At 33.6% G+C, this 22,420-nt stretch overlaps 1 protein-coding gene and 1 long non-coding RNA gene across 11 annotated transcripts in view; one reads left to right on the plus strand and one right to left on the minus strand.

Moving 5' to 3' along the window:
- LOC144365557 (uncharacterized) overlaps positions 1-22,420 on the plus strand; it is a 133,770-nt gene that overhangs the window by 25,464 nt on the left and 85,886 nt on the right. For 3 of the 6 annotated variants that reach the window (XR_013424119.1, XR_013424120.1, XR_013424121.1), the window contains exon 2: positions 7,499-7,554. The exons of the other annotated variants lie outside the window; for them this stretch is intronic. This is a non-coding gene — a long non-coding RNA (uncharacterized LOC144365557). The remainder of the gene's footprint in view (positions 1-7,498; positions 7,555-22,420) is intronic. 6 annotated transcript variants of the gene reach the window in all.
- The window catches only part of Scn9a (sodium voltage-gated channel alpha subunit 9), a 174,350-nt gene continuing 170,358 nt past the window's right edge, over positions 18,429-22,420 (minus strand). For all 5 annotated transcript variants that reach the window (XM_040294411.2, XM_005315699.5, XM_078017526.1 and 2 more), the window contains one exon: positions 18,429-19,985. In XM_040294411.2, the coding sequence (XP_040150345.2) occupies positions 18,793-19,985 (1,193 nt within the window). In that variant the 3' untranslated portion in view covers positions 18,429-18,792. The remainder of the gene's footprint in view (positions 19,986-22,420) is intronic.

The raw sequence follows: 22,420 nt of genomic DNA on the forward strand, positions 1-22,420 counted from the left end.
CTGGGTATCTTTAGAAAAAAAATCTTGGAATATATTAGAAGACCAAGTTTCACTAAGGTTTTTGTTTTTAATCACTCTCAGGCAAAGTGATAGGAGATTCCTAGACAGGAAATCATTTAGTGTCCATTTAGTGCCCAGAAATTAGATGATTGAATATCTTGAAAAATAAAATCCAATATAAAATGTCTGTGGGTAAAGTTAAATAAATATTCTATCGAGTCCAAACTGAGCTTTCAAGAAATTAAAGAAAAATCTCCAGGAAGCAAACACAAAGGAGAAGCAAGCAAGAGAGTGGTGAGGTGACACTGCATTTGTAGCTGCCTGAGGTTGTGGCCGACCTTAGCAGCCAGAGGCTTGTTGTTGCTATTGGTTTTCATTACTTTATTAAGGTATAATAAATATATACTATAGGGGGAAACTGTACATGTCCAATACACATATTTATATTTCCTGGGAAACACCACACAGAATAAGATATAAGAAATTTCTAATACCTAAGAAGTCTCCCTTATGCTTCTCAGTCGCCACCCCAAAGTTACCATTCTTTTGACTTTTATTAGCTTAAAAAGTTTTGTGTGTTCTTAGCTTTATACACTATGTAATCATCAGTTTAGCATCTTTGGTTCATCATCATGTTTGTGAGGTTTTTTGCATGTTTCATGCATCAGTAAGCTGTCTTTTCTTATTGTTGTACAGTATGTATGTCAGTTTTTTGTCACTGTGACCAAAATACCTGACAAGACCAACTTAGAGGAAGAAAATTTCATTTTGGCTCAGGGTTTCTGAGATTTTAGTCCATGGTTGGCTGGTTCCATTGCTTTGGGCCTGAGACAAGGGAGAGCACCATGGTGGAAGGGCTGGGGTATAAGAACTTGCTCAACTAGGAAGTAGAGAGAGAGGAGCAGGGTGGGTGGGTGTGACAAGATATAGTCCCCAAGAGCAAGTCTCCAGTGACCCACCTCCAGCCACACCACACTTCCTTATAGTTACTATCTAGTACAGTAGTCCTTAAAAATTACTAATCCATCATATGGGTTAATCTGATGATATTACAACTCTCAACATCTAATCATTTCACCTCCTGCCACTAATACTGAAGCTTTGTGTGTGTGGGGGACATCTTGTATCTGAACCATAATATTATGTCTTAAACCTACAACACAATATTTATTTTTTTCTAATTTTCATGAAGATTTGGGCTGTTTCCTTTTTGAGGCTACTATGAATAAGGCATTTATGAGCATTCACAAATGGATTTTCTGATGATTATCAACATTCTTTCCCATGTATATATACCCAAGAATTAAATCTTAAGTCATAGACTGTGTGTGTGTTTAGCATTAATAGATACTGAAAAATATTATGAAAGTATTAGCATAAATTTATGTTCTCATTTGCAATATATGAGAATTCCTTTTCTTGCATGTCCTTGAAATCACTGGTTATTGTCAGTCTCTTTAAATCAATCCTTCTGATGGTTGTATAGTGATATTCATTGCTATTTTAACTTGAGTTTCTCTGATGAATAACTAAAAAATAACTGGCATCTCAAGGCATTGATAAGACAAGTATTCTTATTTGACATTCTATTATTTACTGTCTCAATGTCTTAAGTCTTTTTAATTCCTCTATTCTTCCCATTCAGCTTTCTTTTGTGTTAAATAATTTCTAGTGTTCTATTTTAATCACTTGTTATTTTTTCTACTATATTTTTCTTTTATTTTCTTAGTGGTTGCCATGGGAATTACAATTAACTTTTTAATTTATAATAATCTTCTTTGGATTAATACCAATTTAATTTTAATAGTATGAAAACTTTGTATATATTTTCTTTCTCTCCCCAGTCCTTTTTGTTTTTAAGCCATATAAATTACATATTTAAACATTATATACTCACTTATACAGATTTTAAATTGTCTCATGCAGTTATCTTTTAAATGATATAGAAAAAAAGAGAAGTAACAAACAGAAAACATTTATATTCTCTTTAATATTTACCTATTTGGTTATTTGTATCTATGATCCTATTTCCTCATATGGTTTTAAGTCACTTTCTTTTTTCTCATTGCTTTCTGGGTCTCCTAACTTTGTGTTGATAACTGGATACTTAAAAATCATGTAATCCAGCAGCCTCAGAAATCAGATTCCCAGTGGATTTGTCATTGCTGCCCTTTGTTCTTGTTTTAGTTCCTGTCATTTGTTTAGTGGCTTTTCTGGATTGAATCAGTATAACTTCTGTTCTAGCCATGTGTGGATACTGAAGGTCACTGATCATTTAACATGGTGGTCAGAAAATGATTGGACTAAGAAATCTTTTTTTTTTTTTTTGAAATCTTTTTTCTTTATTAATTAATTAATTCAGGTAGTTTGTTATAGCCCTGCAAATTCAAATATATTTTCTTCACCTGATATTCATATAGACACATTTTGGGGAATTAATGATGTTTGCACAATATATCTTTTTAATTTTAACCTGCATATATTGTTTTATTTGAAGTGAGTTTTTTTTTTTTTTAGAAATCTTTTTTTTTTTTTTATTGGTTGTTCACAACATTACAAAGCTCTTGACATATCATACTTGGACCCAAAGATCTCCCAGTCGTGGCTAAGGGGTTTTGTTTATTTATTGGGGCGTGGCTTTAAGACTCAGACAGGCACTTTACAACTCTTCATTTCTTTCTTAGGTAAAGCTTCAAGGTCAAGCAGAGATGAAAGCTCAGGGCATATGCATGGTTTGGGTTGCCCAGAGCCCTGGGCATGCATGTTGCCTTATAGATTCTCAGAAATGTTTGGGAGCTTCATAAAATCTACTATGGTCATCTCATACCTCAACTTCTTCTTTTAAACTTTTTAAAGAATTTTTTTTTTTTGCTCCAAATCTGATTACTTCCTCATATACTTGTAATGTCAAAACAATTGCAGACCAACCCAGGGAAAGGTCTGCTTGCTCTGGGTAAGATATGAGTTAGGCTAAATGAAAACAGCCTTGCACATATGTTTTCCAGAAAATGACTGGACAGATCAAATAGTGACACTCTTGGAAGCTCCAAACTTGTTCTGTCCTTCTAGTGGCTTCTACCTTCAGGTTTTCACTGTATCCTCGGTAGGTGAGTTTTTGGAGTTGTTTAAATCTGGAATGTCCCTGATAGGCTTGTTCGTTCAGGACTTGGTCCTTAATATAGCAATGTTCAGAGATGAATTTCTGGAGGTGATTGGTATAAAAGCAATTGCATCAATGGATTGATGGATTCAGCTATGAATTCAATGGTTTGATATAATATAATGCTATTGGGAGGTGGTGGAAACTGTAGAAAGTTGGACCTTGTTGAAGAGAGTGGGTCCTTTGCAGCATGCCCTTGCAGAGTATAATTGTCCCTAGGCCCTTCCTCTCTTTGTCTCCATCTGTATTTCTGCCCCCCAATCCACTTCTTGGCTGCATGAGATAAAGAATTTTCTTTCACCACACCCTTCCACCATGATGCTCTGCTTCACCTCAGGTCAAAGCAACTGTTGACTGAAAATTCTGAAACAATGAGTCAAAATAAATTTTTTCTCCTTTAAATGGTTTCCTCCCGTATTTTATCACAATGAGAAAAAGCTGACTAACAGTTTTCAAGGCCACTGTGGAGCTTGCTATTCTTACTAAGATTCAGTCATTTCCTTGTTTAAAAAAATTCTCCTTTGGTGAATTCTTATAGTTCTGAAAAAGTTGGGTTTAAATCATTTTTGCCAGAGTTTCCATTCTTTTATAGAGAAGTGAATTTTCAGAAGTCCTTAATCTGATATTTCCACTTTTTTTGTGTGTATGTGGTATTGAGGATTGAACTAGACAAGTGCTCTCCTGCTGAGTTATATCCCAAGTCCTCCACTGACATTTTGCAAGTCCACATTCATTAAGTCTTTGGCCAGAAATGCCAAAAAAAAAAAAAAGTATTTTATCTTATTTTAAGTCATTCACTTAGAAGACTGAGAAGTGACATAATTAATCATCGCGAATTTTATGGTAAAATTTTATTGGTGCATTATAGCTGAACATAATGATGGGATTTGTTAGATATTTGTACATACACACAATATAGCAATATAATTTGGTCAGTATCACTCCACAGCACTTCCCCCTTCCTCCTTTCCTCTCACTTGCTGGTTCCCTGCCTTTATGATATCCCTTTAATCTTCATGATCACCCCCGCCTCCCACAACTTTCTTTTCCTTTTGTTCTCTGGCTTCCACATATGAGAGTAAATGTATGACTCTTGAAGTTCTGAGTTTGACTTATTTTGCTTAACACAATGGTCTCTAGCTCCACCCATTTTTATTCAAATAGCATAATTTCATTTTTCTTTATGGCTGCATAAAACTCTATTTTGCATGTATACCATTTTTCCTTACATATTCATCCCTTGATGGATACCTAGGCTGGGTCTATAGTATGACTATTGTGAATTGTGCTGCTATAGATATGTATCACTGTAGTATGATGACCTTAATTTTTGAGTATCAATATCGAAGAGTGGTATAGCTGGGTCATTCTTCATGACTGCTATTTGACTGATGTGAGATGAAATCTCAGTGTAGTTTTGATTTGAACTTCCCTAATCATTAATGATGAATATATTTTCATGTATTTGATAGCCATTTGTATTTCTTCTTTTGAGAAGTGTCTGTATTATATATTTGCCTATTTATTAATTGGGTTATTTGATTTTTGGTTTAAAGTTATTTGGGGGTTCTTTATATATTCTAGACATCAATCCTCTGTCAAAAGACTAGCTAGCAATAATTTTCTTTCATTCTGTATGTTCTCTCTTCACATTCCTAATTGTTTTCTTTGCCATGAAGAAGTTTTTTTAATTTTATACCATTCCATTTATTAACTCTTGGTATTATTTTCTGAACTTTTTGGGTCCTGTTGAGAAAGCTGTTGCCTGTGCCTATATGCTGAAGTGTTGACTCTAACCTTTCTTTTAGGAGTTGCATACTTTCTGTTCTAATCCCTAGGTCTTTGATCCGTTTTGAGTTGATTTTTTGATTAGGGCAAAGGTAAAGGTCTAGTTTCATTCTTATACATATGGGTATTCAGTTTTCCTAGCATCATTTGTTAAGAAGGCTGTCTTTTCTTCAGTTTGTGTTTTTGTCACATTTGTCAAGGATCAGATGACTATATTTGTGTGCATTTGTCTCTGTGCCTTCTGTTCTTTATAATTTGAAGTCAGGTATTGTGATACCTCCAGCATTACTTTTTTCTTTCGGTGGGGGCTGGGGGGCGGGGGCGGTTATAATTGCTTTAGATTCTTCTCGGTCTCTTATTTTTCCAAGTGAATTTGAGGACTATTTTTTCTAGTTCTGTGAAGAATGTCATTGGTATTTTGATGAGGATTGCTTTGAATCTCTAAATTGATTTTAGTAGTATGGCCATTTTAACAATATTAATTCTGCCTATCCGTGAACATGGGCAGTCTTTCTACCTTCTTAAGTCTTCTTTCAATTTCTATCTTCAGTGTACTATAGTTTTCACTGTAGAGCTCTTTCACCTCTTTGGGAAGATGTGTCAGATTTATTCCTAGGTATTTAGTTGAGGCTATTGTGAATAAAATTATTTTCCTGATTTCTTTCTCAGAAGATTCACTGTTGATATACAGGAAAGAGACTGATTTTTGTATATTGATTTTGTAACCTGCTACTTTACTTAAATTTGTTCATTAGCATTAGGAGTCTTTTGGCAGAGTTTTTGGATCTTTTAGGTATAGGATTATATCATCTGCAAACAGTGATAATTTGACTTGTTTTTTTATTTTTAAACATTTTATTTTTTCTCTTATTTAATTGCTCAGGATAGAATTTTTATCACTATATTAAATAAGTGTGGACATCCTTGTCTTGTTCTAGATTTGAAAGGAAATGCTTTCAGTTTTTCCCCATTTACTATGAAGTTGGCCTTAGGCTCTCCATCCTTAGCCTTCATGATATTGAGGTATGTTCCTTCTATCCCTAGTTTCTTTTACCATGAATGAGTGTTAAATGTTGGCAAAGGCCTTCTCTGCATATATGAAAATAACTAAATGACTTTTATTCTTAATTCTATTTATGTGATGAATACATTTATTGATTTGTGTGTTAAACCATCCTTATTTAGAACAAAATCAACTTGGTCAGGATGTACAATCTTTTTAATATTTTGTTGAACATGATTTTCTAACATTTTATTAAGTATTTTGGCATCTTATTTCATCAGAGATATTGTTCTGTAGCTTTCTTTCCTTGATGTGTCCTTATGTGATTTTGCTTTATACTGGCTTCATGAAACAAATTTGGAAGTGTTATCTCCCTTTATATTTCATGGGATAATTTGAGGAATATTGGAATTAGTTCTTTAAAAGACTGGTAGAAGAATTCAGCTGAGAATCCATCTGGCCCTGGGTTTCTCTTCATTAGAAGATTTTTGTTTCTGCTTCTATCATTACATGTTATTGGTTGAAAGTTTTGCATGGGAGATGCTGATGGTTCTGCTTGGACACCCGGTAGTCCTGTGTGGGTGATTAGTTGGGAGACTTACTCTGACGCTGAGGCCTGGAGCCCTGCACAGGCACAATGGCCATGATTCCTGTGTGGAAGCAGGAATATCACTCACAGAGAAAAAGTATTCTCACTTCTTAAGTCCCAGGTCACGGAGTGACACATAATGCTGCCTCCCTCTGGCCCACCATCTTGGATCCTTGACTCTGATTTTAATTATTTATTTCCTTCTACTGACTGTGAAATTGATTTCTTCTTCTTTTTCAAGGGCGTTATGATGCATCCTTGAATTGTTTATTTGGGATATTTCTGATTTTCTTATGTGGGCATTGATAGCTATAAATTGTCCTCTTAGAACTGTCTTTATAATTTCTCAGAGGTTCTGGTATATTGTGTGACCATTGTCATTTGATTCTAAGAATTTTAAAATTTCTCTTCAGATTTCACCTATTATACATTAATCTTTCAAAAATCTACCGATGTGATTCTGCAATTTGTATTTGGGGTAAAAATGGGAGTTCATAACCCAATTGAGTCAAATGTATGAAAGATGATATATCATGAGCTTTGTAATGTTTTGAACAACCAATAAAAAAATCTACTATTTAGTTTTTCTGTGTTTATATAGTTTTTGTAGGGCTTTGTTGTGTGTATTTATAATTTCATTTTATTACAGTCTGATAAGATGCAAGAAATTAAATAATTTTTTTAAAATTTTTTTATTCCACAGATTTATTCTCACAAACAGAAATTTATTAAGAAAAAAATAGTATTCTTTCATAGTACAAGATAAAAATAATTTACTTAGATACAAAGCTATCCTTAGATTTTTTTTTTAATTTGCTAAAGAGTTGTTTGTGGCTAAATTATGGTCTATTTTGAAGAAGCTTCCATGAGCCACTGAGAAGAAAGTATAGTCAACTATTGTTGAATAAAATATTCTGTAGTTATCTGTTAAGTCCATCTGTTTTATAACATTTTTCAGGTCCGTAGAGTGTCTACTGAGTTTATGTCTGGATGACCTATATAATGGTGAGAGAGGTAAGTTGAAATCACCCTGTATTATTCTACTATGGATTTATCTGAGGCTTAAATTTGAGTAGTGTCTCTTTTATGTAATCAGATACAACCACATTTGGGACATAAATATTTACTATTATTTTATCTTCTTCTTGGATTGTTCTCTTTACCAATATAAAGTGACTATCTTTGTCTTTTCTTATTAATTTTGGTGTGAAATTTGCTTTGTCAGTTATTAGAGTAGCTACTCTTGCTTATTCTCAGGCTCCATTAACATAGTATATAAATTTCCATTCTTTGTCTTTCACTCCATGGTTGTCTTTGCCTGTAAGGTGTGTTTCTTGAGAATAACTTATAGTTTGGTCTTTGTGAAGAATTCATTCGGGCAGCCTGTGTCTTTTAATTGGAGAGTTGAAACAGTTTTATTTTAATGTTACTATTAAAAGAGAATTTATTAGTTCCTGCAATTTTGATTTATTTATAATACTAAATTTGGTCCTATTTCTCCTTTTCTTAGCTACTCTTCAAATGAGATTTGTTTATTTGTCAGCACTGGAGTTTATTTTTAATTTTTTCTGTGTGGAGTATTTCTTTAAGTAAGTACTGTAGTGCTAATTTAGTAATCATGAATTCTTTTAGTTTCTGCTTGTTTTGGAAGCCTTTTATTTCTCCTTCCTTTTCAATCTTCAAGGATAGCAATATATTTCAATATAGCAGTCTTCATTGACAATTATTTTCTTTCAGGGCTTTAAACATATCATTCCATCTTTCCAAGGCCTCCTGGCTTTTAGTTTGTGCTGAGAAATCATAAGTGACTCTGATTGGCTTGCCTTTAAATGTGATCTGACATTTTCTCCTGAGTTTTAAAAAATTCTGTTCTTGTATGTTAGGCATTTTAATTATAGTATTGTGGAGAAGTTCTTTTTTGATTTTGTCTTATTTGAGGCTATGGATGTATTATGTATCTGGATATTAATCACATTCTAAATGTTGGGAAATTTTTCTGTTATCCTTCCCTGAAGAGGTTATTCATTCCATTAGCCTGCATTTCACAGTCCTCTTGGATTCCCAGGGCTTTTGAATTTGGTCTATTAATATTATCCCAGAGTTTTTATATATTCTGATCATGGTTATTTTATTCTCTTTAATGCTGAATGAATGTTCAAGGCTGGCCACTTTGTCTTCTAGCTTGAAAATCTTGTCTTCAGCATGGTCGACTCTATAGGGAGACTTTCAACTGAACATGCTTTGTTGTGTCTTCCATTTCTGAGATATTTGTTTTGTTCTTTTCAATATATCTATCTCCTTATTGAATGCATCATTCATATCCTGTATGGACTTCCTTAATTTATACAGTTACTTTTCTATGTCCTGTTGGAATTTATTCATCATTTTTATAAAATTCTTTTGGATTCTTTATCTGATTTTTTATCCACTGCAATATCTTTGGAGTCAGTTGGTGAATTATGGATTTTAGAAGGCATTATATTACCTTGTTTTTTCATCTTTCTTATATTTCTCCATTGGGTACTATGTGTCTGTTAGAGGAGGGATTTCTCTTCCACTCTTTTTTAGGGCCTATTTAGGGTACAGTCTTCCTCTGCCAAAATATACTAGCATGATCTAGATTGAGACCCCCATAGTTGTGATATCTACAGTCTTTGTGTTAATTCTCTGTTTTTAGTATAGGAGTAGACATCCATGAGAGTGACCTAAGGACTACAACTAGCTATTTCTACTTGGGGCCTGGTTATTAGTTTGGGTTATTGTCTCTTCTATTCTTTGTATTAAAGTATTGCTGAAGATTGAGTGGCATTAATTTGTTTGTAGAGCAACATCTGCTCTCTTTTGGTTGAGTTTAGTTTGGCAGCAGAGTCTCTACTCTCTGTGAACTTATACAACTTAGAGTATCCCTGTAGACTACCAGTCCCTCACAGAATAGTGGGAAACAAACAATAGCAACAACCAATGCAAATTATATACAGAATTAAAATAAATATCTGGTTCCTACTGTGATATGTTTCATGTTAATTACTACACACACACACACACACACACACACACACACACACACACAATAGAAATGGTGGGGCCAGCAATGTCCAATAACAAAAACAAAAAGTGACAATGAACTAGATCTGGCATTAAAATGAACAACAGTTGTCAACTGAGTCAACAACAGCAGTAATAATTGCAATAGCATGAATGTGGGGGCAGGAGTTATATAAACAAACTAGCTGTAAAAGATGGCAAAATACAGTTAATTAAGAGAAAATAAAATGTGATAGGAAGGTAGAAGAGATTTTTCAATTTCACAAAGTGAACAAAGAATGCTGAAGATATGTAGCTGGTGATGTTATAGGGAAGGGGAAGAAAAAATAGGAGAAACAAAGTAAAGGAAAAGAGAAAGAGCAACCGAATTTGGCTGTTAACAGCAAAAGAAAAGCAAAAAAGAGGAACAAGAGAAACAAACAAAAATAAAACAAAATTATATGAAACAAAAACCGTAACTAAGAGACAAGGTAAGGAAGAGTAAGTTCATTAAAAAATAATACAAATGAGAGAAAGGAAGCAACTGTTTATGTATATGTCTATGAACCAATCAGCATAGCAATAACTCTCTTTCTCTCTCTTACACACAACAACAACAACAACAACAAAGGAAAAGATTCTAACCCACCCATCAGGCAATGGCTGGCACTGCTGCTGTGTGCCTATTTTGAGGCTCCATCCTCAGGTTTTCTGCTTCAGAAAATATTGCTGGAGTTTTAGTCTCTTTTAAGATGACAGAGGACTTTCATAAGTTAGGCCTGGATAGAAAATGTCAAGAGCACTTGTTCTCTTAACTGGGGAAGATTTTTGGAAAACTTGGTGATGTCTGGAGACAGTTTAGTTGTCATAACCCTTTTAAAAAATATTTTATTAAGAAACACAATCTTGTGTTTCTTAATAAAATATTTGCTAAGTATTGTGAGGCCTTGCTTAAGGCCTCACTAAATTGTTGAAACTGGCTTTGAACTTGAGATCCTTCTGCCTCAGCCTCCCAAGCCTCTGTGATTACAAGCTTTCACCACCTCGCCCAGCACTGTATTTTTGTTTTGAATACCCTACAAGCTGAAGGAAAGTTACTGAAGCCAAAACACACAAAATAAGATAGGGTCAAAAGAGTGGAGGTGTCTGTTGATATCTAGTGGTTAGACACCAGAAATGCTGCTAAGCATCTCACAATGTACAAGATATCTTCCAACAACAAAGTCTTAACTGACCCAAGAGTCAAGAATGCATGAATGCCAATGTTACCTCATATTAGTGGAAGAGGTGTTTGGTTTTAATGTAGAATATATACTATAGTTTTTAATTTTTAGAAATATTATTTCCTACTTGTTGTTATCTGAATTTTCTGAGCTTACTGCTAAAACTGTTGAGGAAAAGTAGTCATTTACTTTGTCCCAATTTTCTTTATTCATCTTATAAGGAGTGCAATCAATTCCATATAAATATGTCAACTATCAAGAGAAGGATATGTACATAGCTTCTTTCAGGCCAGAGTGTACTGGCCCAAGTATGGACTATAAGTGTGAAAGTGTGGAAGTGTTCAGAATAAAAATGGAATCACTTATGTCAACTCTAACAAAAGAAATAAATGGAAAATACAGGAGGTTATGAAGGAAGGGTTCTTGATGATAATTATTACAAAAGACTCTGCCAAACCACATTAGACAAAGGGCACTAAAGTTTTACACCAAAAATACTTCCTCAAGAATCTTTGCCCAATAACTATCTATTCAGTCTTGGCCTGGCACCACTCTTATTATTAATTCTTACAGTAAATATTATTATTTAAAAATATTTTTGCACTAATTAGGGCATGATTGTACATGTCTATAATCTCAGCTATTTGAGAGGCTGGAGGAAGGAAGATACAAGTTAGAGACCAGTCTCAGCTATGTAGTTAGACCCCATCTCAAAATAAAAATTACAAAGAACTGGATATAGCTCAGTAGTAAAGCACCCTTGGGTTCAATCCCCAGTACCCAAAATAAAACAAAAAGCTAAATAAACAGAAAACACCTTATTTATTCCTCCACACTTCATCTGTAAAAACCTCGCTTTGCCTCAACTTAAAATTCACTCATAGTATACTATGATACATCTATTTTCATTGCAATTCTCTATTTCCAAATAAATTTCATTATTCTTTTTCAATATTTATTTTTTAATTGTAGGCGGACACAATATCTTTTTTAAAAAAATTTTTCGTTGTTGATAGAGCTTTATTTTATTTATTTACATGCAGTGCTGAGAATCAAACCTAGTGCCTCACACATGCCAGGCAAGTGCGATACCACTGAGCCATGGCCCCAGCAGGACATAATATCTTCATTTCATTTTATGTGGTGCTGAGGATTGAAGCAAGCCCTCTGCCACTGAGTCACAACCCCAGCCCAAATTTCATTATTCTTTGTAAAATCTTGTAAAATCTGATTGTTATTTAGGTTGACATAATCATAGACTCTTTTTTTTATGTATTGGGAATTGAACCCAGAGGCATTGGGCCAACATCCCCACCCCTTTTTTTATATTTTATTTAGAAACACAGTCTCTTTGAGTTGCTTAGTGCCTCACTAAATTGCTGAAGCTGGCTGTGAGCTCCTTCTGCCTCAGCCTCCCAAGCCTCTGAGATTACAGGCTTTCTTTCGTCACCTTGCCCATCACTGTATTTTTGTTTTGCAAGCTGAAGGAAAGTTACTGAGGCCAAAACACACAAAATAAGATAGGGATAAAATAAGATAAAAAGCAGGAGAGCCAGTCATGCTGAAGAGATTATAGGCCTAGTAGAGCTTGTAGGCAAAATAGTGTAGGACTGGCAAAATCCTTTCATGGGTTTTAAATTTTATCATAACAGCAATGAAGAACTGTTGTTGAATTTCCATTATGGAAATGACACAAAATTTCAAGCAAATAAATAACAATCTTAAAAAAAATCTATTCTGACTACTTTACTGACAATAGATGCAGAAGTGAGGGAAAAATAAATTTAGGGTGATGAAATAAAAAAAATATTGTATTGTATTATGAAGAGGTTCAAAGTAATGATAGATTGGATTAGGGGTTGGCAGTGGAAATTAGAGGGAGTGCATGGGTTTGCATTGTAATTAGGAGGGAGGACCAAGGTCTGAGTGAATGAATGTGGAGGGATGAGGAGAGAGGTTACTAGTTTGGACAACTGGGTAGATGGTGATTCCAGTCACTGAGAAGGAAGACATAAGTATATAAACAGCTCATCATGGAATTAGAGCCCTGATAAAAAAAAGAGAAAGAAAGACCCCAACTAGTTTTTTTCCTTCTGTGAGACTCAGAGATTGTAGCCTTTTACAGGCCTGAGAAGGAACCCTATCTGTGAGTCCAATTGACAGGCACCTTGATCTTGGACATTGCGTTTTATTTTTATTTTTGTACTGGGGATCGAACCCAGGTGCTTTACCACTGAGCCAAAATCACAGTCATTTTTAAAAATTATATTTTATTTTAAAATAGAGCCTCACTAAGTTGTTGTGGCTGGCTTTGAATTTGTGATCCTCCTGCCTCAGCCTCCCTAGTCACTGATATTACAGGCATACGCCACCACACCCAGAAATCACAAGTGGCAAAAATAAATTCCTATTATCTAAGCCACCCTATTTTATTATATCAATCTGATCTCAGTTAGGATTTAACACAAAAATGATAATACCTTGGCTATTACTGTAAGTAATAATTTATCCTTTCTCTCTGACTCAAAGTTTCATATTTTGCCAGTCTAATATGCTAAAGTGAGTTCTCTAAGGGTTAATTATAGCATGTACTATCAGGTCCCTAGACATTAGTAGCTTCATTTTGGTTCTGGAACTCAGAACCAAAACTTATAAACTGCCAAGAAAAAGAAAAGATACTCTGTTCCCATAACTACCCCCATTACAAGGTCCCAAATACAAAAATCTGTTGTTAACTCAGCTACCTGTATCCAAGGTTGATTCTAGCCTATTGCACCCAAGGTCATTTCCTACTTGCTCCTGTTCCTTGTTATAAAAATATAAAACCTCTATTCAAGTGACTCTGTTTGCTGCACCTGGCAGAATGGCAGCCTGACAGACAATCCCTGTCAAGAAACATTTGCTTGAACTCAGAGCTGTGTCTCTTGTGCATATTTGTACCAACTACCCTAACATTTACTTCTTCTTAAATGTCTTTGGCATGGAAATATTTTCATGTTTCAAATAAAACATTTTAGAATACACTTGCTGTAGATAGATTCCTTTGGCCTTCATTTTAGAGACATAAGTGGATCAAGTATTCTCATCAACCTGAAGAGAGTATCACTTCAATGTTCCCCTTTTCTTTGACTTCTGATTATAAATTGATAGATGAGGTGCCAAGAATAAGTTGCACTGAATGGTTGATATGAATAGTAGAGTAATAAGGGAGAAAAAAAAATTTCCTCTGTAAATTTCTAATAAGGAAAAGATTGGCCTTTCCTTTACATTTGTGTCTTTTGTAAGTGAGAATAATATGACAACCTCTCCCTCTGATCTCCCTTTTCTTTTACCATTAACATAGTATATTAGATGACAGGAAATGTATTGTTTTCTCATTCTTCACAGAAAATTATCACAAATTGAAGAGCTTAAATAATACAAATTTATTTTATCAACTTCGTGAGGTTATCTTTTGTGAGGCAGGAGCATGGATGTAGGTATGTGGGTTTTCTGTCTGGAGACACACATCCCTTCTCACATTTCTTAAGGCTTCACTTTTTTCACTTTAGATGAAATTAGTATATCACAGTTGGTTTATAGCCTTTTCTTCCATAAGCAAAATGTAGCTCTCTCTCACATTAAGATGTCTCAGCAAATTCTAAATCTTTGTAAATGTGTATATTTCCTGATTTCATCATATTGTTTGGATTCATAAATCTCAAAAATAGGTAAATATTGAAATATTTTGTGTGTACTTTACATCCCTAAGTGTTAACTACTCACTAACAGGATGAATGACACTCTTCTAGGTATTATATTTTGCCATATGAAAGAGAAAATATTTTTATCATTTGATATTTGTGTAGATTGCATTGTCTTCCTGTATAATACAAAGGTATCCTGGACTCTTACATTATTAATAGTAAATTGGCTGCCACAGTATTATCACTACTATTGTTAATTCTTGATTCTGTGGTATTGGGCCTTATTCTAATTGCTATATATGGATTGTCTTATTAAGATATACAACAATGATGTTATAACCATATTGTTAAGAAGTACTCTTTTCCAATTTTATAGATGAGAAATGTAGTTAGAATAAGGCCAATACACAGAATAAAGAATTAAATAGTAGTGCTAATTTGTGGCAATCCAATACAATTCTATTTTGTAAGAGACTCTTAGCATTATATTATCCTGACAAGAAATCTCACAAACTATTATAACAACAACAAAATAATTGTACATTCATCTGTTAGTGAGTAGTTAACACTTAGGGTGTCAAGTATTTTCATTTCCAGTACCAGTTTTCTCCTTCTGCATAAATACTGCTTTGCATTTGGATGAATTGCTTTGGAAATCTATATTCTTTAATTTTTGTATCTAGGAGTATATCTTATGAAGGATATTTAAAGTTGTACAGAGTTTCAAACATAAAATAAAGAAAGAAGAAAGAAAAAAGGCTGTTAGTTACTATTAGAGATGCACTGAATTTGTCTTTATAGAGGCTATGCTAACTGAGAAAGAAATACATACCAATATGATTTTATTTTTATAACCTTTATTTTTAGATTCTATTACAATGTGTAAATCTCAAGTATCACTACAATATAATTTATGACAAACTTAAACATTTTGAGCATTCATAGATCTATGAAATTTGTGAAGAACTATGTAAACAGCATTATTATATTCATGGCTATTCACTTATTTTCATGAAGCAATTCTTGATTATTTTCCTCAAGTATACAATAACATAACAAACCATACATATTTTTAAAAAAATGGTGGCCTCTATTCATAGGTCCTAAACCCAGTCCAATTACATGGCCATCCTACTTTAGCTGACCCTCTTTTCATTATTTCCATTAACATTCTCTGAAATTGCTAGTAAGGAGTGCTTTATTTACATATGCATTTTATTTTTAGTCTTTTTAATAAAGCTATCAAAATTCTATAAAATAGAGCTAAACATCTTATGTTGAGATTTTCAACAATTAAGTATTTAGAAACAGCTCACATGTCACTTATATCTTTGCAAATTAGGTAACAGACAAAAAGGTAAAATGAGATTCTTCTATTTACACCAAAATTCTATGTATGGATTTGTGTTCAAATCTGTTTGCTTCTATTTTGTCTAACTTTAAATTTTCATTGTAATTGCCATTCTACATCCTTAAGTTCAATGAATATATAATTTATGTAGTAATATGACAATGCCTTCAGAAGGGTAGTGTTTTTATAATTAGTACAAACAATAATCTACGTAAAAGAGAAGTCTATTTTTACTTAAAGCTTTGCTTAATGAGCTCTTGGTGCCAAATATTTATCTTTAATTGTTAAAATGTCACAAGTAGTCACTTCTGGGAGAAGAATATCTGTATAAAATCTAACCATGTTATATTTTTTAAAAAATTATAGCTCATAATAGAAAAAAGAACAATTTTATAATTATTTTTTGAAATGCTAAGAAAAAATTGTGATGAAGATCTAGTAGCCAATATTTTTTATTTTACATAAAAATCAGGCAATGTAAAAATATTTAATCATAAGTCACAGATAAACCTGCCCACCAAACATCTTTTCATACTGAATCATATAAAAATTCAAAATACTATAGTAGTTATATGGGTGTAAAATAATGATGAACTGAATCCATGTTTAAGGTGATATTAATTTTTTAATTGAAAGCATTTAAAAATCTTATAAATGTCATATATTTTTTATTGTTCCCTAATTAAATTGTCAAGACTTATTTTCAATGGGCTTAGCAGGTATGTAATGCAATGCTTTATATAGTCTAGTAAAACATTGCATGGCACCTTTCATACTAAATTAGAAGTGATTCAAATAACCTAAGATGAATGAATAAATATAGTGTAGAATCTTTGGCCCTAGATTTAATTTCATAGGTACCTTGGGACAAATGTCTCAAAGTGATAATCTCCTGTATTGAGTATGGGTATTATAAAATACATCACAATTTAAAAACATTCTAGACATAAAGTTCCATGGAAATGTCAGTTTTTAATTTTATTCTCTTGTGGCTATCTTTCTTAGTCTCTCCTCTCCATCTCTCATTCTCTATCCATGTCTCTTCATCACTATAGGTATGATTAAATATTCCTTTATTTAAAAAAAACTGTATGGAACAACAAAAATGTGTTTTAATGGCTTACATAAATATAATTTGTTATTTTTAAAATTTAAAAAGTATATTTATGAAGTATGTTTGAAATATGTGCTTCAAAGTCTTCCGGAAAAGTTCTCTAAATAAAACTACTTTTTATGTGCCTCAATCTTTGCCTAATCATGGATAACTTGATACAAGAAAGATTTCATGTTTCTGGAATAAAGATATTGAGAAAATGCATCATGGCCATTCATTGTTTTATTATTATTATTATTATTATTTAACAAGGGCATTTTTCTAAAAAACTAGATTTCTCATCATTGGTAGGATGAACACAGCTAGAGTGTGCAAAATAAACATATACTTTTAAAATCATAAGCCCAGATTACTTTATTGTTTAATGCAAAATATACTTCATATCAAAGAATATTTAGGAGAAAGTGACATTCTCATGATATTTTGTAGATGAAAATAAAGAGGTCCAAACTGATTACTTCTCAAATGTAAGAAAGAAAATTAGAGGCAAGAAAGCAAGTTGACAAGAATCACTCTTTGAATGTAACTTCATTCAAAGTAAACACCCGGCAAGCAGGTATTAAAAGCCTGCCCTATATTATAACTTGAAAACTTGCCAAACACATTTGGGATAGTGTATAAGTGATGTAGGAAATACTGCGCCCAAGTCATTATCTGCTCAGACTTATACTCTGGGATCAAATAGATAACTGCATATTGGGAATCATTTTATTGAAGTGAAACATCAAGTTTGCCTAGAGTTAAAGGATGATTAAACAAAAATGCATAAGAGAGGATCAATGTGACAAAAGAGATTGAGTTGGGCCATTATTTGTATTGTTGAGCAGCACACACCAGTGCTAGATTGTATAAATAACAGTAAATAGATATTTGTCAATTACATTTCTTCTTAATTACCTTCAATTTTTTTGGAGAAATGTGATACATAGAATAAATTTTCAAATTCGGTTGTTATTGTATGAACAAAGTGGGAGATAAAAAAAAAAGAGACAGGCTGACCATGTGTGGTGGTGTGCTATTACTACAGTCCTGGCTACTCCAGGAACTGAGAGGGTCACCTGGTCCCAGGAATTCAAGGGCAGCCTGGGCATAATAGTGAGATCCCATCCACAACACAACACAACACAACACAACACAAGCTATGAAACTCAATACCAAGTCTCTGAGTCAATACCAAGTCTCTGAGTCAAGATAAATGTAACTTCAGGTAAATCCAAAATATTTGTAGAAATAAAGAGCCTATGTTTGTATTCAATCCCATGGCATTTTATAGGCACATATAAATTGGTTCTGAAGCAATGCAGAATGAACTCAAGCACCTCAAAATGTAGAATGATCTCTGTACGTGGAAAAATAATTTTATAGCTCCCTAATAAGAAGATGTTTTAACTAAACATTCATTCCTGATGTCCATTACTTCTATTAGGAACTTCATTCCAAAACCAAGGCAAAATACTTTTATTGATTTCTAAGTAATAGATATTTTCCTATTTGTGTTTGTATTTGTGTGCATGTGTTTGAGGGGAGGTTGTAAGTACCAGCTAGTGAGAAGTAGGCAGATGTGAAAATTTTCTACATGGTCTTCTGATATGTTAAAAATATCAAATCACCTTTGTTTGCTGTAATGATGAATTCCTCCAGAGTCACTTATACAATTCTTGCAGAATCATTTATCAATGCAAAAATAGCCATCTGCTAAGGCTGCCCACCTGTCTTAGAGAATCAGAGCTTGTTACTGGACTGTCTTCGAGAATGTTTCAATAAAAAGAGTTTGGCATACACCTCCTTAAAAGAGTCTTATTGACACAAATAAATCACCTTTGCAGGCTGTAAACAACATGTCAAAATGAAGCTCTATTTTTTACTTTCCTTGCCATCTTTTCCTTTGTGTTCCTTTTCTGTGTTGTCTGTTTCATATTTCTCTTTATCCGGCTTTGTTACACTATCATATGAAGGTGGGGAGACAGTGGATGGGGTTGCATCTGTTTTTTCTGGACTTGAGTTCTCATTAACATTATCAAAAACTATATCTTCTTTATTGGGCAAATCATCATCTTTGTCTCCATCTTTTATATATATGCTTGATATATTTTTGACATTTTGCCGCAAGCGGTAACGTCTATAAGCACGCTGAATGATAGTAGCAGATACATCCTCTTGTTTTCGTTTTAGTGTAGTTGTGATGGGTTCATAGGATACTTTAGAAGGATTTGCAGACATGAACCTTTCTTCCATCTGTGAACGAAGAGAATCCATCTCTCCACTTTCACCCAAAACACGCTTTGTAAAAGCAAATAAAATGTCAAGACAGTGAATTCGGTCACCACTGACCATTGGCAGGTCCATAGCAATGAGCTGGACTTTGTTTGGTTTTGCTATGAGAAGAGGGGGATCCAGGGCAGCTGCAAAATCAGAGAGTTTGCTATATTCTATAAACTGGGTTGCATCGGGATCAAACTTCTCCCAAACCTCATAGAACATCTCAAAGTCATCCTCGCTCAGGGGCTCTGCACTTTCTTCAGTAGCAACACTGAAGTTCTCCAGGATGACAGCGATGTACATGTTCACCACGACCAGAAAGGATATGATGATGTAACTGACAAAATAGAAAATCCCAACAGAAGGGTTCCCACAGTCTCCTTCAACTGAACTTCCTGGATGAACTTTTTTTGGGTCACAGTCAGGTGGGCCATTATTGAGAATAGGTGCCAGCAATCCATCCCAGCCAGCAGAGGTGGTGATTTGGAACAGGCAGATCATGCTGTTGCCAAAGGTCTCAAAGTTGAACATGTCATTAATTCCAGCTTCTTTCTTAACATAGGCAAAGTTGGACATTCCAAAGATGGCATAGATGAACATGACCAGGAAGAGCAGGAGGCCAATGTTAAACAAGGCAGGAAGGGACATCATCAAAGCAAACAGCAGTGTGCGGATCCCCTTAGCCCCTTTGATCAAACGTAGGATTCGGCCAATCCTGGCAAGACGGATCACTCGGAACAGGGTTGGGGACACAAAATATTTTTCTATCAGCTTAGCAAGAAACATACCTATTAGGGAGAAAAAAATGAAAAGAATATCTTTAAATATTCATACTAAACAGTATCATAATTCTAAATAGTTTTATGTATCATCTTTATCTCTTACGAATTCAGGACTGTTGAGTTTATATTGAACCAATCTCTCAAAAGTAGAGCAAAAGGGAAATGAGTAGAATTACTCTTATTTCACATTTTTTCTACTTTACTAAGTTCACAGACCCTTTTTTTTCCTTCACAATATTTTTAAATTATAAGAAAATAACTACTCATATAGAAAGATTCAAGAAATACACCAAAGTTTTAAAAGAAAATATAAATCACTTTAAATATTACCAGTTATAACTAATTAATATTTAATATTTTGTTGAGCAATACTCCACTTTTGGTTTCAAACACATGAACGTGCAAATAGACACACAAATATAATGATGTCCTCCGATTTTGTAGTTTCTCTTTGTGACATGTGGTATAAATATTGCTATACAAATGACAATTTTTACAGTTGTAATGTTCTGTAAAAATAATCACATATGGAAGAATAGCATTTATATTACTTTCAATTTTCTGACTGAAAAATTACCTAAATAGGCATTTTTTCCTAGTTATATAAGTGTTTTAATAACACATAAATAGAAGTTGAGTTAACTGTATATTTAAAATTTTGTTTGAGATTGACAAACCTATCTCTATAAAGTCTATAATATGTCTAATAGCAGTATATGAAAGTGCTCATATTCCACTTTCACCAATACTGGGCAGTGCACTCTACCACTGAGCTACACCCGAGGCCTGTTTGTTGTTGTTGTTGTTTTCTATTTTGAGACAGGGTCATGCTAATTTGCTGAGGCTGGCTTTGAACTTGCAATCCTCCTGCCTCAGTCTCCCAAGTTGCTGGGATTACAGGCCTGTGCCACTGTGTTTAGCTGCACTGCACTTCTTTACAATTTTTATCAGAACATCTTTTTTTCTTTCTTTATTTTTTCCTATTATTATTACTATTTTATTTTTTATTGTTCTGTTTAGTTATACATGACAGTAGAATGTATTTTGACAAATTATACGTAAGAGAATATAACTTATTCTATTGGGATCCCACTCTTGTGGTTTTACATGATGAAGAGTTATCTTGGTCGTGTATTCAAATACAAGGCTGGGAAAGTTACGTCCGATTAATTCTACAGTCTTTCCTTTTCCCCTCCCTCCTTTTCCATGGTTTCCCTTTTGTCCAATCCAATGGATTTCTATTATTTCTCTTCCCAACCTCCCTTGTTTTGGGTTAGCATTTATAAATCAGAGAGAACATTCTGCCTTTTTTGTTGCTGTTGTTATTTTTTTTATAAGAACATCTATATGCTACTTATAGTCTATTAAAATGACTTATTTATTTATTTTTTTAGAAAATTAGCTATCATTTTTCTTATTGATTGGATATTTGTATCTTTGTTGGTTATTTTAAAATTTTGCCTGAGGAAGGTCCTTGCCTATTTGTCTATTAGAATGTTTACTATATTCTCATTGATCTACAAAAGTGATTTTTCTTTTGGAAGTCTGATTCATTTTGGACTTGAGTGTTGGGCTTGAGTGTTGTATAAAATTCCCCATTTCTTATTTGTCTTTCAATCAATTTTATGTGTGATAAGTCTACTTGCATTGGATATTTTGATTATTATGGTCATATCCATTATTATATTTTCATTATAGACTTAGGTTTGTGTCATAAATAGAAAAGACTATTAGAGTTCACGGTTAAATATCTATTCCCAGGGCTGGGGATGTAATTCAATGAGAGAGTTCTTGCCTAGCATGCTGAAGGACCTGGGTTCAACTCCCAGTACCACACATACACACACAAAATCTTTTTCCACATATTTTCTACTTGACTCCATTTTTTTTTAATCTCCTTTGATTCATTGCCATGCCTCTGCTTCCCAATTGGTGTTTTATTGTTACCAACAGGATGTCCAAAACTATACATTACACAATTTAACTATCAGAAAGAAAAACACTATGAAAAACACTATGGGTTCTATCTCTCTCTCTTTTCTTTTGTTGGTGCATTATAGTTGTACCTAATAGTTGGGTTCATTTTGACGTAATTATACATGCATGGAATTTAATTTACTTCATTCCAGTTCCCAGTACCCTTACCCACTGTTTCCCTCCCCTCCTCTTTCACCCAGTCTCCTACTCTACTGGCCTACCTTCTACTCATTATATATTTTTAATTGTTTTTTATAAGTATACATAAAGGTCAAATTCACTGTAGTATATTTTACATGCACATAGCAAATTTATTCTGCATTTCCTCTCCTTTTTGTCCTTCTTTCTTTTCGTCCTTTTGTCCTTCCTCCCTCGATCTCCTTCTATTCTGTTGATCTTCCTTCTGTCTTTATGATATCCAACCCCTCTCTTTTTTTACTCCCTTATTTTGCTCTAGCTACTGC

This window comes from Ictidomys tridecemlineatus, chromosome 7 (genome assembly GCF_052094955.1).
Source record: "Ictidomys tridecemlineatus isolate mIctTri1 chromosome 7, mIctTri1.hap1, whole genome shotgun sequence".
Lineage (NCBI taxonomy): Eukaryota > Metazoa > Chordata > Mammalia > Rodentia > Sciuridae > Ictidomys > Ictidomys tridecemlineatus.